Source organism: Cynocephalus volans, chromosome 9 (assembly GCF_027409185.1).
Source record: "Cynocephalus volans isolate mCynVol1 chromosome 9, mCynVol1.pri, whole genome shotgun sequence".
NCBI lineage: Eukaryota > Metazoa > Chordata > Mammalia > Dermoptera > Cynocephalidae > Cynocephalus > Cynocephalus volans.
Genome location: NC_084468.1, coordinates 60,325,479 through 60,342,514, shown reverse-complemented (window position 1 = coordinate 60,342,514; position 17,036 = coordinate 60,325,479). Strand labels below are relative to the sequence as shown.

Sequence of the window (17,036 nt, the reverse complement as noted above, 5' to 3'; positions counted from 1 at the left end):
GCACACACTATTTGGAGGTGATAATTATTTTTTTGGATAGTGACTCAATTATTTTTAAATTTATTATGAGTATACAAGTTGTAAAGGATAATATACCAAACACCCGTGTACTACTACTTAGTCTAAGAAATAAAACATCGAGGGACTCCCAGTCAAGATGGAGGAATAGACAGTACTCAGCATCACCTTCTCTCACAATCATCCAATTTACAACTGTTAAGCAACAGCAGCCAACCTGGGGCCTCTAAAACTCAGGAGAAGAGGAGGAGAGAACTACGGAGTTCATGAAGGCAGGAGAAGCCATGATGAGAGAAAGAAAGGACTGTGCTGACTGTTTCAAGCCCTGGCTGATTCAAGGCTGGCCCTGGTGAGCACATGGAGCAAGAGCTGGCAAAAACAACAGCTATGCTCTTTGCACGAAGTTGCTTGGAGGCTGCAGGAGAGTAGAGGGCCTTGGTGGCCCCCAGGTCAGAAAGACCACTAACACAATTCCCGTGGACCTACATAGGAGTGAGAGGCCACAGACAACTGCAAAAAGGAGCCACTCAGAGACTGGTGAGTCATTGCAAGGCACTGGTGCACTGCCCACCCCATGGGAAGTGTTTGGAGTACAGGTGGTGGGGAAGATGGGCCCATTGGGGAACACTGGGGCATAGCATGGACAGCTGATCTGCCCCCCCAATCAGCACAGGCCCACTCAGTGGAGACTGATCAGGAATATAGATCTGCAGGGGGTGCAGTTTGCTGAAAGGACTTAGGCCCAGACCAAAGTTTCCACACAACCCAGATGTACTGGACCTCACAAGACACGAAGTGCTTACAAGGTCAACAGTTAAATCCTGAGATGCACAAAAAGCCTTCCCCAGAGAATCAGCAGCAAAGCAGCAATTTAGCTTAACCACAAAGCTCAAGTGTTGGTTCCCACAGGAAGTTCCCCCATTTTAGAAGTAACCAAAGAACAACAAACTAGTTCCAGTGCAGTATTTAAGTGGTGGGAACAGCGAATAATCCAACACAGAACTGAAAGAAAAAACAAAGTACCCACAGATCAGACACAAAGTTCTGATATTAACCAGTAAAGGTCTAACACCACCAAAAAACACCTATAAAACCTAGAAGGACTGGAAACGCCCTGGGCTCCCAAGCTGGCATGCGGGCCAGTCAAGGGCTTTAGCCACACCCCCCTGACGTCTGCAGCCAGCCCAGTGATGACCACTGAGCTGCTGCTGGAAGCCCTCTGCCTCCCCTGACAGAATGAGGGGAGTGCCACAGTCCTATCCCTATCTCCCTCTCCCTCTCTCCCTTTCCCCCAGCTGCTCTGCAACAACATATTAGAATGTAAAAATAAATAAATAATTTTTTTAAAAAAGAAATAAAACATTTAAAATACAGTTGCAATTTCTTGTGTATTCCTTAATGTTATTAAGCATATCTTTAAAATCTTATTGATAATGATTCTGGATAAGTTATGTCTACTCTTGTGGATTTTGAGAGAGCACCCTACAGGAATTTTGGGAAGTTTAGTGCCCCCTGCCAGGTTCTTGGTTGAGAGAATAGATTGTTAGTCACATCAAGGGCTTTAGCTTGGCTTTGTGATAGTAGAACTACCTCTCTATCCTTTGTTAGTTACTTTATGCATGACTGAATTGTGAAACTCTAGGACTTTTAGTTTATTTAATATTAAACTGATAACATTTATATTTATTATAAGTATATATACATATATTGAATTTTCCACTTTTGAATGCTTTGCCTTGCTTCACTTCTCTTGGAGGTCGTTTTTGCTAATGGCTTCTCTTGGCCGAAGATCTTTGCTCCAATGCTAATAGAATCTTCCTCAGCTTATTTCTCTGGGTTGCTTCAAAAGTTACTTTTGCATTGTCTAGTGTCTCAAAGATATAGAAAGTAGAGATGTGGTATATATGGAGAAGGTATAAAGGCGGTGTTTCTGATGACCCTTTAATGTATTTTTGAAGCTGTGTTTTTGGGAATGAAATCTCTCATGTCAAAATTTCCCGTATATATCTTTCTTGCAGGAGTGTCAATTAATTTTGGGTTTCTGAGGTTGTAATATGTACCTGATTATAAAAGTACACATGGAGTTCCTCTGTAATAGACTTCATAAATTTGTCAGATATAAAATCTTCAACTCAAATATACATTTTACAGTCTTCTTTTAAAATTATTTATTTTTGGGCCGAGCCCGTGGCGCACTGGAGAGAGTGTGGCGCTGGGAGCGCGGCGACGCTCCCGCTGCGGGTTCGGATCCCATGGCCGGTGCACTCACTGGTTGAGTGCCGGTCACGAAAAAGACAAAAAAAATAAAATAAAATAAAAAATAAAATAAAATTATTTATTTTTTCCCCCTCTGGAATCAAGTTTCTGGAGTCTATTCATGAGAGTGCTAAGGGAATGAAAGAAGATAATTCTTAGGAGATTCAAGACTGATGATGCTCTTTCATTTCACTTATCTTTAATAATGACACTAAATTTCTGTTAAATATATTTAGGGCATCACACACAAAAGCATATTTCCCTTTTTCTAGCACTTTTGGGGAAACTAAGAATTTATTTCTAAAATTTAAAAGATTTCTAGATTATTTGGAATTTACAGATGGACATTTAATTCAAGGTTTAGTGTGAACTCCATTTTTTTTTCCTGTTTTTTTTTTAAGAGCTGATTAGGCAATACTATTTATTACCAAAGCTTGTTTTTCATATAAAAATCAAAGACAAATGGAAAATATGAATATTACACTAAATGTGAACTTAATTCATGAAAAGAAAAATCAAGAGATTTCAGCTACATCTTGGACTTAAAGCCAAGAAGGTTATTAGAGAATATCATCATTCCTTTTAAGTGTTTAAGTGGCAAAATGTCAGTCTGCTATCAAGGATCTTTTCATATTAGGGAAGACTTTCAAGGGGAGAAATCAGATGATATTAAAGATACAGGCTGAAGAAGAGATTGATTTTTTTTTTTTTGTGATAAGCATTTATGCTACCCTTAAGGAGAATTTCAGTTTGTGTGATAGTATGGATGTATGAGTTAATTTGAAACGAACTGTTATACCCAAAATGTGCTTATTAATGGAATGGTGTTAGCTTAGAGACAGAACTTTAGGTGTATGCCACAGAAGTCCATCTTAAGCACCATCCCATTGAACATTTTTAATGACATACATGAGGATCTGATGGCATTTGTATCAAGTTCGCAGATACTGTGAATCTGAGAGAAATAACTAATAGGCTAGGTTTCAGAATCTGGATTTAAAAAGAATCTAACAGGTTGTAATGTTGATGTGAGTTTAGCAAGATAAAACTTAGGGACCAGTGCTAAATCTCATACCTAAATCCCAACTGTTTAAGTATTAAATGTGGGGAAGTCATTACTTTATAGAAACATATTTTTAAAAATGGGATTTTAGTTGATCATACACTTAATTGAAGCCAATTGTGTAACACAGCTGCCAAAAAAGAGATGCTATCGTCTTAAGTGACATTAATTGAAAAATGTTACAGTTCTGCTGTGTTTTGTACTGGTTGGATAACACTTGACTATTGGACACATATCTGGATAATGCACTTTAAAAAGGACATTGACAATATGGAGCCAATTTAAAAAAGAGACTAATTTCGTTAGAGAACTAAACTTAGAGGCAACTTCTTGTGACAGTGTTCTCTATTCATCTTTCATTCTGTCAATATATTTTAGGCATTCCTATTTTGTTCTTGGAAAGAGAAGTGAGCAACAAGACAATGCCTCTTTCAAAGAGCTTTTGTTCTAATGAGAAGAAGACAGCTACTAAATAGACTGAATAAGAATTTCAAACAATGATAAATGTTATGAAGAAAATAAAATAGGGAAATGTGACAGTGACTGGTGATTAGTTAGGATGATTAGCAATCAGGGAAGTTCTTTCTGAGACAGTGACATTTGACTTGAGACTTGAATGAAGTTAAGGGGACAGCCATGCAAAGAATGGAAAGTGTTTTCAGGCAGAGGGACTAGAAGGTACCAAGGCCCTGAGCAGAGGTAGCCGGAGAGGGATGAGTGAAAGGGAGAGTGGAAAGTCCAGAAGGATAATGAGTTTGAACTTATTCTAAGTATAATAAGAAATCAGTGGAGGGTTTTAAGTCAGATATGATCTGATTTACCTTTTAAAAAATCACTTTGCTGACTGGGCAGTGAGTTGTAGGGCTAAGACTGGTTGTAGAGAAGGAGTGGAGCAGTGAATAGTTTAATGAGTTATAAATATGAAACCTTATTTCCCCCCAATTATTGTTCTCAAATTACTATAATTAAATTTTCTTTTAAGAAGATTCCATTTTGGGGGGTAATTTTCCATTATTAAAAGTCTAGCTGGGGACGAGCCCGTGGCGCACTCGGGAGAGTGCGGCGCTGGGAGCACGGCGATGCTCCCGCCGCGGGTTCGGATCCTATATAGGACTGGCCGGTGCACTCACTGGCTGAGTGCCGGTCACGAAAAAGACAAAAAAAACAAAAAACAAAAGTCTAGCTGGCTGGCCAGATAGCTCACTTGGTTAGAGTGTGGTGCTGATAACACCGAGGTCAGGGGTTCAGATCCCCAAACTGGCCAGTTCCCCCCTCCCCAAAAAATGTCTAGGGGGCTGGTTAACTCGGTCAGAGCATGATCCTACTCATAACACCAAGGTTTGGGGTTTGATCCTTGCACTGGCCAGCAACAAAACAAAACAGAAAACAAAAATGAATAATATAAAAGGAAGTAAAAACATCTAGTTTATTTGCTGTGATCCTAAAATTGCTATAAAAAAGGAAGTCTGTTAGTTTAGTTCAGACAAAAAACTTACATCTTAAACTCACTTTTAAAGTCTCTGATTGCCAATTCTAAACACGATGGAATGACAGAGACCAAACGGACAAAATTTATGAAACAACTGTTTTTAAGGGAATGAAGGACAGCGATTTCTGAGAGACAGAAAACCAATGAGACTGCTACCAGTGCCCCAGCTTATTGCCTTGGAGAGAGTTTCCAAGCCATGGCTTCATTGGTGAATTCTGCCAAACATTTAAGGAAAAAATAATACTAATTCTAAACTCTTCCAGAAAACTGGAGAAGAGGAAATACTTCTAAACTCATTCTTTTGGGTCAGCATTATTGAAATAACAAAACCAGGCAAAGACATTACAAGAAAAGAGCATTTTGAGCCAATATCCTCCGTGAATAATAAACAGAACTTCTAAGCAAAATTATAGTAAATTGAATCCTACAATTTATAAAAAGGATATTGCCTCATGATTAAGTTGAGTTTATACCAAGAACGAAAGCTTAACATCTATAAATCAATGTAATTCACCATATTAACAAACTAAAAAAGGGAAAACTACATGTTCATCTAATAGGCAGAGAAAAAGCATTAGGAAAAAAATCCAATATCCATTTCTGATAAAAACTCCCAGCAAACTAGGAAGTGTTGGGAACTTCTTCAACTTGATAAACAACATCCATGAACCTAACATTCTGAAGTTATGAAATTTTTAACAGTTCTCTTGAAATGGAATTGATATACAATCAACTGCACATATTCAAATTATACAATTTGATACAGTGTGACATATGTCTACACCAGTAAATTTTTTACTGCCATCAAGATAATGAACATATCCATCATCCCTAAAAGTTTCCTCATGCCTCCCTCCTTTCTCTCCATGTCCTTCCCAGGCAATCACTGATCTGCTTTCTGTCACTATAGACTTGCTTGCATTTTCTAGAAAAAAATATAAATTTATAAAGGTATGGAATCATATGGTATATACTCCCTTTTTAATATTTTTGTTGTGCTTTCACTCAGGATAATTATTTTGAGACTCATCTATGTTGTATATATCAATAGTGTATTCATTATTATTGCTGAGTAATCCATATACCACAATTTGTTTATCTGATTTGTTTATGGACATTTAGATTGTTTCCAGCTTTAGTATATTACAAATAAAGCTAACACTTTTTCCAAGTGTCCTCCTTCTCCACCCACCCCAAGTTAGAAAAATTTGGGATATTTTCATTTATACCTTATATAGCATGAGCATGTATCAATTTCTATGTTTCTATAAGTCTGCAACCCAAGGGGATATGTCAAGCTCTTCCAGGAATGCTTTCCCCAAACTTTATTGCAGTTGGTAACTGCACGTTAGGTTTGCATTTTCTACAATTCAACAAGAAGTTAACAGACATCATGATGATAATGGTGAGGATGATGATAATGATAGTAATAACTAGTACCCATGCAGCACTTATTATGTGCCAAGATCCGTTTTAACTTCTTCACATGCAGTAAAACATTATTAAACCTCACAACAGCCCTTTGAAATATGTATTGTTATTTTCCCATTTTACAGATAGGGGAACTCAAAAAGAGAGGTTAAGTGATTTGTCCAATATTTGTCCAATGTCACACAGCTAAAGTGGTGGAATTGTCAGATAAACCCAATCAATCAGGCTCAGAGTCCTTTCTCTTAATTATTATGCTATATCGCTTCTCACTTTCCTTTTATTTCATGTCCCTGATCTCTCTGATTTCCTTGAAACTCTCACTCACCTGACTTTGGAGAGAGGAAAATACCCTACCCTTCACTTTCCCAAGGGTAAAGGAAGGTCTCTTATTACAAACACTACTATTTACAAAAAGCCAACAGCTCCTACAATGACACTCCACGTTTGTCTCCCTAGTCTTCTAAAGACTGGAGATGGCAGTGTGGCAGTGGTGGGGTGGTGCTCAATGGAAGTAAGTTGAGTTCTGTTTCCTTTTATTAAACTTGGAGAAGTGCCTGGCTTGCTAGAATTTGGGGTACTTAATCATTCTTGTTTGTCAATTGTGTGCCCTAGTCACCAATGCTGGGGCAAAAGAAAAGTTATTTTTATTACAGAGACTATTGTAGTAGACCAGGAAAGACGATGGAGGCTTAGACTAGGATGGTTGTGAAAATGGTGAGAATCAGATGAATTTGGAATATATTTTGGAGATAAAGCCAATAGGTCATGGTGGTAGATTAGATGTGGGGGAGAGAAAAAGAAAGGAATCAGAGAATTTTGGCTTGAGCAACCAGGTGGATGGAGGTGCCATTTACTTAGATGGGAAAGACTTGAGACAGAAAGAGATTGGCGTGGGAGTGTGAGGATGGATTTGTTATCAAGAGCACTGTTTTTCCTGCTTAAGTTTTAGATACCTCTTAGATAGCCAAATGGAGGTATCAAATAGTAAGATGTATATAGGAGTTTGGGGCTCAACGGGCAAGGTCAAGACTAGAGTTATACATTTGAGGGTCCTCAGCATGTCCTATGTTCAAAGCCATGGGATAAGATAAAATTAATTAGGGAGAGGATGAGAGAAAAGAAGAGGCTGAGGATTAAGCTTTAATGCCCTCAGTATTCACAGGAAAATTCAGCAAGAGACTCAGAAGGAGTTGTTGGTGAGACAGGAGGAAAACAAGGAGAGCATATTCTCCATATCCAAGAGAATAAAGTCTTGTCATGGTTTGAGTATCCCAAAATATAATAAGCTGTGTCCAGAGGGAGTGAAGCATCCAACTATTTCACATGGTTTTCAAACAAATACTGGACTCAGACTGTTAAACAGGAAATTTAAACAAAATTTGAGTGAGAGTAATGAAGATGAGATTAAATTACCTTATCCTCTCTTTCATCCAGCTGAGTATATTACTGAACCACTTACTACATGAATCTTAGATATGAATGTAGAAAAATAAGCCTTTTTTTTTTTTTTTTGGCTAAAACTTTAGAACATGTGGCTAAGCTTTCTGTCACTTAACTCACGTGAAGGATTCTACTATTCACATTTTACATTTTTCAGTGGGAAGAACATAACTAAAACTGGTGAAGAAATGACTTAAAAATTAAACTGGAACCTTACATACATACATGTATATATATATACACACACACATATATATATGCATATATACGTATATACTTACATATATGTACATATAGTTGGTTAATGATAAAGAGAATATAAAACAATTCACCTATAGCACAGAATAGCACAGAATTGTAAATGTAAGTTGAAACTTTACCTAATTTGTTTTCAGTAAAGCCTATTTGCTTTAAAAAATTACCTTTATTACCTTCTTGCTCTCCCTGAATAATTAATGCTGCTAGTAATTCCCCACCAACCTCAACAGGCTTCTAGTCCATTAATTTCCAAACTTTAGTGCACATGAAAATCAGCTGGGGTGCTTTCCAAAAATACATATTCCAACACCACATCTCCAGAAATTCTGACTGAGTGTAGCCAAGAAATCCATATTTTAACTATTACTCCAAGTGATTCTAGGCAGATTATCCCTAGACAACATAAGTCAAAACACTGGTCTACAGCCTATATTGCTAGCATAGCAACTCTCTCCTGGTGACAAAAGTATCACCCTTATTTTTATTAAAATAATTTCTTTTAGATACACAGTTTACTCAATAGAAATATAAAACTGCAAGATTGAAAGAATAGAAGCATGAAATATAGAGTGTTTCTTTAGGTTAGTAATTATGAATTAAATAATCTTTGCTTTTATTAACAAAAGATGCTTTGAAAAAAGTTTTAATTTGACCACAGGGATTTATCCAACTTGCTTTGGGGAGGCACTGTAGCATTGAGTTTATTTTCAAGGAAATTGTGATTTTAAAAAAGTATCCAGCTAACTTTAAAAAAATTATTTATTTTTTTACAGCTAACTTTTAATTATTATTATTATTTTTAGGAGTGATAGAATAAATTAGTTATTTAGAAACTACAGTTGGTGATGAGGAGCCCGTGGAGTGGTTGATATTTGTTTTGACATCCTGACCATAGACTAAAATAATTTACTTTCAGATCTCTTTCTTTTTCTAAGAGATAAAATTGTTCATGTGATTCTAGTATATTTTTCTTAAACTCCACTGATTTCTAAGTCCTACTGATAGTAAAAATTAAAATGAGAATAAACTTTGATGGTATAGTACATGTTCTAGTGCCTGGTACTTTATTCTTGCTAGACCTTCAATACATATTCTTTGAAGGAGTGCAATTATGTGCTAGCTTTTAATATCTCTTTTATTCTGGCATTTCCTACTTGTAGCTATGAAATCTTCTTGCCTACTTATGATCCTGAAGTATTCTCTATCACCTATTAAAATTCTTCAAAAATTAGAGCTGAGAACCAAAAGTAACTGAGATTTGATGCTACTGCATCTAAATGTAACCAACATATTCTTGCAACCAACCCTGCCTGAAAGACAGGAAATTCTAGCATGTTGGGTTGGAGCTATGGGAGTGCTCTGTCCAAAAGCTCAGTTTTTTTTTTTTTTTTATTTGGCACTAATTAAATGAAAAATAATTTGCACAAAATACTGCAATGATTCAGTTTTCTGTTGAGGCATCTCAGATAAAAATCATCTCATGGTTTACAGTTCTGAAAGGTGTTACTAGATGGGCAGATACAAGATCTGCCTTTTGATCTGCTATCAAACTAAAATGTGGCAACTGAGTCATCTAGTATACACCAGTTTCTAATTCCAATTCCATGTTTGAGCTCATAAAGCAACTGAAAGTAATCAGAATATATACATATATATTTAAATCTGGTAGCTTGGTTAATTAAGGACTAAGAAAAAATTGACATAAGTTACAATTGGGAGTTTAATGGGCTTTCATTTCTTTATCCTTCCCTTCCTTCATTTATTGTTTGAGGTGCAACGAATGTCAGATATTTGATTTGAATACTAATATGAACATATTGAGGTAATAAAGTTGAGAACCCCTATTTAAAAATTCTTAACGGACTCCTGCCTTGAAATTATTATTAGTTTTCTGGTTTACACATTTGTGTAATATAAATGCAAAATAAAAATAATTGCATCAAAACATGGCTATTTGGGGATGCTTTGGAAGATAATACTTAAATGTGAATCATACATTTCTTTTCAGTGCAGAATTTAAAGTTCAGACTTCAACCGCAGTTGTGATAGTTTTCAGTTTGTTAGCTGCCTGGAACGTTATTTTAAGAAAGCAGAAGCATCATCATTTGCACACTCCTTATAGATCACACACCTTAACCCTGACTTTTTCGCTCCAGTCTTTCAAAAGAAGTGAAGTCAAGATGAAGAACCATTTGCTTTTCTGGGGAGTGCTGGCCATTTTTGTTAAGGCTGTTCTTGTGACAGGTATGTGGTATTTAGAAAATGAACTCAAATAAAAGAAAAATATAGCATGGATTTGTTTTTCAGATTTAAACATGTTTATGATTTGGTTGGTTGGCCAACTAGCTAGCCTCTTTTTTCTAACATGCTTTAATCTTTATATGGCAGTGATCTTTACATAGACAAGACTCAGTGTCATTCTCTTTATTCTTTTTTCTCTGTGGTTTGTATACTACATCCTACAGAATAAGAAAATAGATGTTTCTGGTTAATTATAAATAGCCATACTTATATGAAGGTCCATATTAAATCTTAAAAGTCAGTAATCCTCCCCTGAGTCTCTGAAGTAAATATTGAGAAGAAATGAAGTAATAATTACTGTAAGTACAATATAGTACAACATTGGGATTTTATTTCCCCAAAGAGACTGGTGTTCGTTCTAACAACTTTCCTGGATCTGAGCCCACAAGTTCATAATGCCCCTTTAACGATGTATAATGTTATACAGGTTGTCTAAACCTTGATGGCTGAACTCCTTTTATTTTGTTTATTGACCTTTCAAACAACTGTAGAAAATGGAATACATTCTGAATGTAGAAATACAGTATTAAATAATTTTCATTTAGAAGGGCACATAAATTAGAAGTGATATAATTTAGCTGGATTGTTTCTAACACTTACTAAGCCTATTGTTATTATTTCAAGACAGAGCATGACAGAAATGGAATTAAGAATAGTCATTTTATATGTATTTTTATAGTAACAGCATAAGGATAATAATTTTCTAATATTTAAAATAGAGAAATAGTAGTGGTAATGTGTGTACAATATAAACATGTATGCACCTACTATGTCTCAGGTGCTCTTTGAAAAAAGTAAGGCACAGTCCTTAATAACAGGTTTATTAGGAAAGACTGTCAGTGAGCGAGAATGTTAGAATCTAAGTCTTGGTGAATTGGAAGTATTTGTACATTTTCTGGTAGATATATTAGTTTGCCTAATATTTTTATATATTAACAGTAATGATAGTGTCTTCCTATCTTCTTTTTCTAATTTTCCCAATTTCTTTTCTGGTAAGGAAATATATGCTGTAATAGAATATGGACATTTTCTATTTAAGACTTAATAGTCAAGTCACTTACTGGACTCAATCTATATTTTTAGTCAAGCATTATATGCTCATTTATATTACATTGGGGAAAACATTTAAGAGTCATGGATACAGAAGTAGGGAAGAAGACACCATTTAAGTCATTTTACTCTTTTCAGAATGCTAATAAGAGTTATACCATTATCTAGAATTGACTTTATAGTATTTCTTCTCCAATACCATGCAGACTTGTGTCAGAAGATTTATTAAGAACTTCTGAATGATGGCATAAGAATGCATTATAAAGTACTTCAAACAGTTATAAGTACAGTAACAATGGTCTTAAAATGTTTTTGTAATGGCTGTTACCATTAAGATGAAAATACTGCAATTAGATCCTCTCTTCTCTGGGAATCATCTCAAGAATAATTAGCTTTCCAGTTAAAATTATATCTATCCTGATCATTTAAACTTTATACCTTGAATTCATGTGCTAAATCTTTGTTTTGTCAGTTGAGGTTTAATGGGAGGAGCTAAAATTATAGGAATAAAAAAGATATTTAACATTATTACTGTTTAATAAGCACTATTAAATAAAGCTATTATTAACTCTTCAAATATCTGTTAACTGATGCAAGTTTAGATCATAAGAAATTTTCTTTCTTTATTCTTTGCAACCCTTACCAGACCTCTGTCTAATATTCAGATTAGACAATAAATATTGACATTCAAAGTGAAGGCTTTAATGGTCATCTGTGTATTAATTCATTTATTCATTTTTTTCCATACGCAGGCATATTATATTAAATTCAGCATGTGCCTCACAATATTTTCTAAATTGCTTTTGCAAATTTAGAGCACCTCTCATCTATATGCTCTATCTTTTAAAGTAATTCTTATAAGAAATATTAATAAATATAGCCCTTATTTTATTTGATTGAATCATTGTACCATTATAATCTAATTGTTATTATGAAAAGGAAGAATCTAATTAGTTTAGGAAAGTTGTGGTGAAGAATATTTAAGTCTTACAATATAAGGTTACCTTGGGGGAAAACATTCAGTGTTCTCTAATGCAATTTAAGCAAAAAAAAAAATTTTTTTTAAGTACAAATGAGAGTTCAGGATGGATATGACATTTCAAACTGGGTTTAGAAAGGCTAATGCTATTTTTGGTTCATTTTTGAATAAATTATTTTGGCCTAGGAGAAGTCTAATCTAGGTTTTCATTTTCTCTCACTTTGGCATTTGGCACTGATTTTTACAAGGCTACATCATTCAGAGAACTGTGTCTCTATTAGAAGAATTAGATGAAAATCAGAATTCTTTGAGCCAGCATTCCCATAGACTGGTCCAAGGAAAAAGAAAATTCCTTTTTAGAGTACATTTGGATTTCCTTCACTATAACATGAGATTCCACTTAGCTATTTTAGATTAGGAAAGAGAACAAATGGAGACAAGCTGAGACCGATCAACCATAAAACTTTTTTCTGCAGACAAGAAAGATACATTAACTGAATAAAAAATGTAGAAATAGACTTTTATTTTCCTTTCTTCTTAATATGTTTTGCTTTCAAGCCCATGATGAAGATGGAATGATTGTTCTTGCTGATAACAAATGTAAGTGTGCCCGGGTTACTTCCAGGATCATCCGTTCTACTTCTGAAGACCCTAATGAGGACATTGTGGAGAGAAACATCCGAGTTATGTATGTGGCATTCCATATATATTTTTTTTCTGTTGTAAGAAGAAATACTTTCTGATATTAAGCATTGTTTTAATGTAATATCTCTGTCTTTACTCCTCTTTTTGATCTTAACACCTTACATGAGGTTGAATCTTGTTAATGAGGCAATTTTGTAGAGCTGTGGGCAGGAACAGAAGTTTTCAGGCAACCTAAAACCAGTCAGCTAAATCAAACTATAATTGATTGTTCTGATCTAGTCATCATCATACCCTGCTTGTATGAAGTTATTTCAGTTTGAATCAGAACTTTCAGTTGCCCTTGATCAGTTCAAACTGAAACTTCAGATAACACTGAAGGCTTTACTTTTTACCATATATGGACTACTGAGTATTTCATACTGTACTCAAATGTCTGCACAAAGATAAGGCAGACTGATCAAACTGACTAATTGTATTCAATTTTCACTTGTAGATTGGACTTTAGATATTCATTTCACTTCACACATAGTCCAGAGTTTTATGCTATGCAGATCTTATTCAATAGCAAGAATTCTAATAATATTTGAGAAATTAGATTCCTTCTGGATCCAATCAGTAATAAATTTTCTTTTTGAACCATTCCTACCTTAATAGTTTTCTCTCAGTAAAATACCTCTTATACAAGATCAAAGGTTTGGATCCCTGTACCAGCCAGCTATCAAAAAAAATAAAAACAAAAACAAAAATCAAAAAACAAAAACTTCTTATAGAAAGAGAACGTAACATTCAATTTCATTCAATCAGTGGGGAAAGTATAGTGTGTTTAAGAATTTTGTTTCAAGTTCTGGCTGGGTCACTTAATAGCTGTGTATTCTTGTGTACAAGTTACTTATCCACTCTGAACTTCAACTTTCTCATCTTTAAGTAGGGGAAAAATAGTGCCTACCTTGTCAAATTATTGTAAAATAGAGATTGTCTATTCCTTTTAGAGCTTGTATACTTCCTGGCACATATTCAAAAACTATTTGCTATTATTTATTCACCTAACCTATGTACCAGTTATCATTGTGTCACTATTCTGTTTAAAACCCTTTTGATGGTTTTCCCAAAATTGTTCTTAGGATATATTACAAATGCTCTGGCCTAATCTGCAAAGCTTAGCATAACTCTGAAGACCATCTGTTGATGCTTTTCTTTTACTTTATGTTTAAAAATCAAGAAGTACTATAATGTTTTTATTTTTTCACATTCAAAGTGTTTCCTTCCTCCTCTTTTTTTTTTTTTCTTTTTTGGCAACTAGCTTGTACAGGGATTGAACCCTGGTCCTTGGTGTTACCTTTTCTATTTTTACACTTTCTAGTTCCTCTATTTGAAGAACTCCTTCTCCCATCCCTGTCAGCCTGGTTAACTCCTCCTCAATCTACATGTCTTAGTTTAGCCATTGCTTCTTCTAGAAAGTTTTCTTTGATCACTCAGGTCCTGCCCCATATAGCTTCCTGTTGGGGATAGAACAATTGGAGAAGCACATGATTGGAAGGGGGTGGCATCCATGACATTGGAACTTAACCATGTTGAAGAAAGTGCCTATCTTATGTTTAAATCTCCAGGGGAAGATTTTGTTAATGTCCCTCCATCATTCTCTAATTCATCTTTTTCTTTTATGACATGATTCATTTTATGATATGATATTGTTTACTGAAATCAGATAATTCACTTACTTTATGCCACTTTGCCTGATGTATTTTGGTGTTCCCTGATCTTATTTCTGAAAATTACCATTACTGTGTCATTACAGCATAATTCCCAGCTCCATCACTTACTAAAATGATGAGACTTCGGGGAAGTTACTTAATTAATTTGAATCTGTTTCCTAAACTGTAAAAAAAGGGATAATTATGTACATGTGAATATATACACATATATTTTACAGGTTTGTGAAGATTAATTTTATAATGATTTATGAAAGAATAGTATTTAGCTCACAGTTGATTCTCATAAATGTATTTCCCTTGTGTTTCACATTATTTCAAGCCTTTTCTGATATTAGTGGAGACTTTACAATCTGATAAGGAATAGATACTTTCATTCATTCAAGAGACACTTAGCGAGTGCCAAATATTGAGGGTTGGTGTTGGAGGTACAACAATTAATATAAAACACAGTCCATGCTATAAAAGAATTTACAGTCTAATAGAGAACTTTAAACAAAAATACAATTACAATACTGTATTGTGTATAGCAAATTGCTGTAAAAATCTGAGTAATAGTATTACTATAAAGTGTTATGGAGTGCTAAAGTTTGATAAGTACCATTCTGATGAAATAGTAGTACTGTTCTAGAAATATACCTATTATCAAAAATACAATATTTGCATTTTATTATTTTACTTTGTTTTTTCTTCTTCTTTTTTTAGTGTTCCTCTGAACAACAGGGAGAACATCTCTGATCCCACATCACCACTGAGAACTAAATTCGTGTACCATTTGTCTGACCTGTAAGAGATTTTCCTTCATACCAATATAGATGTGGAAGTTAATAACTTTTAATTAACCTTGTTAGAAAGAATGTTTTTGAAAATATGTTGGGGTATCAACATTTAGAAATATAATCTGAACTTTTAAATACATTAATTCCTATGTTAATTATTATGTATCATAAATCTATACAACTTTGTCTAAATATAAATTCTAAAGAAGATATTATTGCCATGTATACAGGAAGGGCCAATTTATTTTAATGGTTCAATATGTGGGTTTTAGCTTATCAACATACAGGTGTTTTTTTGGAAATGATAGAATCGAACACCAAACTTTTTAAAAAAATTTTTCCTTTTTTGTTAAATTACTCATTTAAACAGGTATACAGTTGGGAATAAGCCTAATAGTAGAAGCTGCTGTAGGGTGTAGACAAAACAATCACATTGATCATATTTTTAATCATCTTGCTTACTTTCAACTAATTTTTATGTATTAAAAGTTGAAAAATCTCAAACTATTCTGCATTGTAGAGCTGTTCAGGTCTGAAAGGAGTCATCCTTTGTTAACAGTCAAGTCATGCTCCAGATGATTTTGGATAGATATGTATATTCACTCAGATTTTGAGACAGCATTTGATGGAGATTGTCTCATGTGTATATTTGTTTTTCAGCTGTAAAAAATGTGATCCTACAGAAGTGGAGCTGGATAATAATGTAGTTATTGCTACACAGAGCAATATCTGTAATGAAGACAGTGCTACAGAGACCTGCTACACTTATAACAGAAACAAGTGCTACACAGCTATGGTCCCACTTACTTATGATGGTAATACCAAAATGGTGGAAGTAGCCTTGACCCCAGATTCCTGTTACCCTGACTAATTTAAGTCATTGCTGATCGCACAACTCTTTATCTTGAGAGGCTCTCCATTTTGATCCAGAAAGTTAATATGTTTACTACAAATGAACTTGGAACCAAGATTTTTCTTCAGTGATATAAAACTAACTTTCCCCCCAAATAACTGAAATAGTAACATTTTTATCTTTATTAGGCAATTACCTCTCAATTAGGCAAGAGGAAAAAATAAAACTCAAAAAGTAAAAATCAGGAGGTGAAATTAAATGTTGCCTTTCTTTGACTTTGCTTTGGAGAGCCAGAGCTTTTGCATTTTCCCTACTATTCTCTTTTTAAAAAGTTTCGCTGTGTAGAGAAAATATATGTATAAAAATAGACATATAAAAATTATGTGTCTTCATCGGAAAAATAATAATTCAAAACAAGTTTCATAACTATTTATACAAATAATTTAAAATAGGACCTCTAATATGATACCAATTAGCCAAAAGTGATATAATTAAATGCATAATTGAAAAATATATTTTGACATAATATACAGACATGGCAGCAGATGATACAGATTATTCTTTTTTTGATAAAAAAAATTTATTTTGATAATCAGGTTAGTGTAAGAAATCCCATTGGAAATCATCTATGTTGTAAGTCTAATGAAATATGTATTCCAAAATATGTATTTTCTATCACAGTTTGAACAATTAAATAGATTCATAAGCATATACCTGTGTGAAATACTTTATTGGAGAAAAGTTTGCTTGTGTTAATTTTCTTAT

The 17,036-nt window shown here is 34.3% G+C and overlaps 1 protein-coding gene across 1 annotated transcript; it reads left to right on the top strand.

Moving 5' to 3' along the window:
• The first annotated feature begins 448 nt into the window (after nt 1-448).
• Nucleotides 449-16,511, top strand: JCHAIN (joining chain of multimeric IgA and IgM). The gene is given in 5 exon segments (XM_063108306.1): nt 449-555; nt 10,112-10,253; nt 12,844-12,973; nt 15,345-15,425; nt 16,079-16,511. Coding segments are annotated over 4 exon segments (540 nt in total). The 5' UTR covers nt 449-555; nt 10,112-10,135; the 3' UTR covers nt 16,290-16,511.
• Nucleotides 16,512-17,036: the final 525 nt, after the last annotated feature.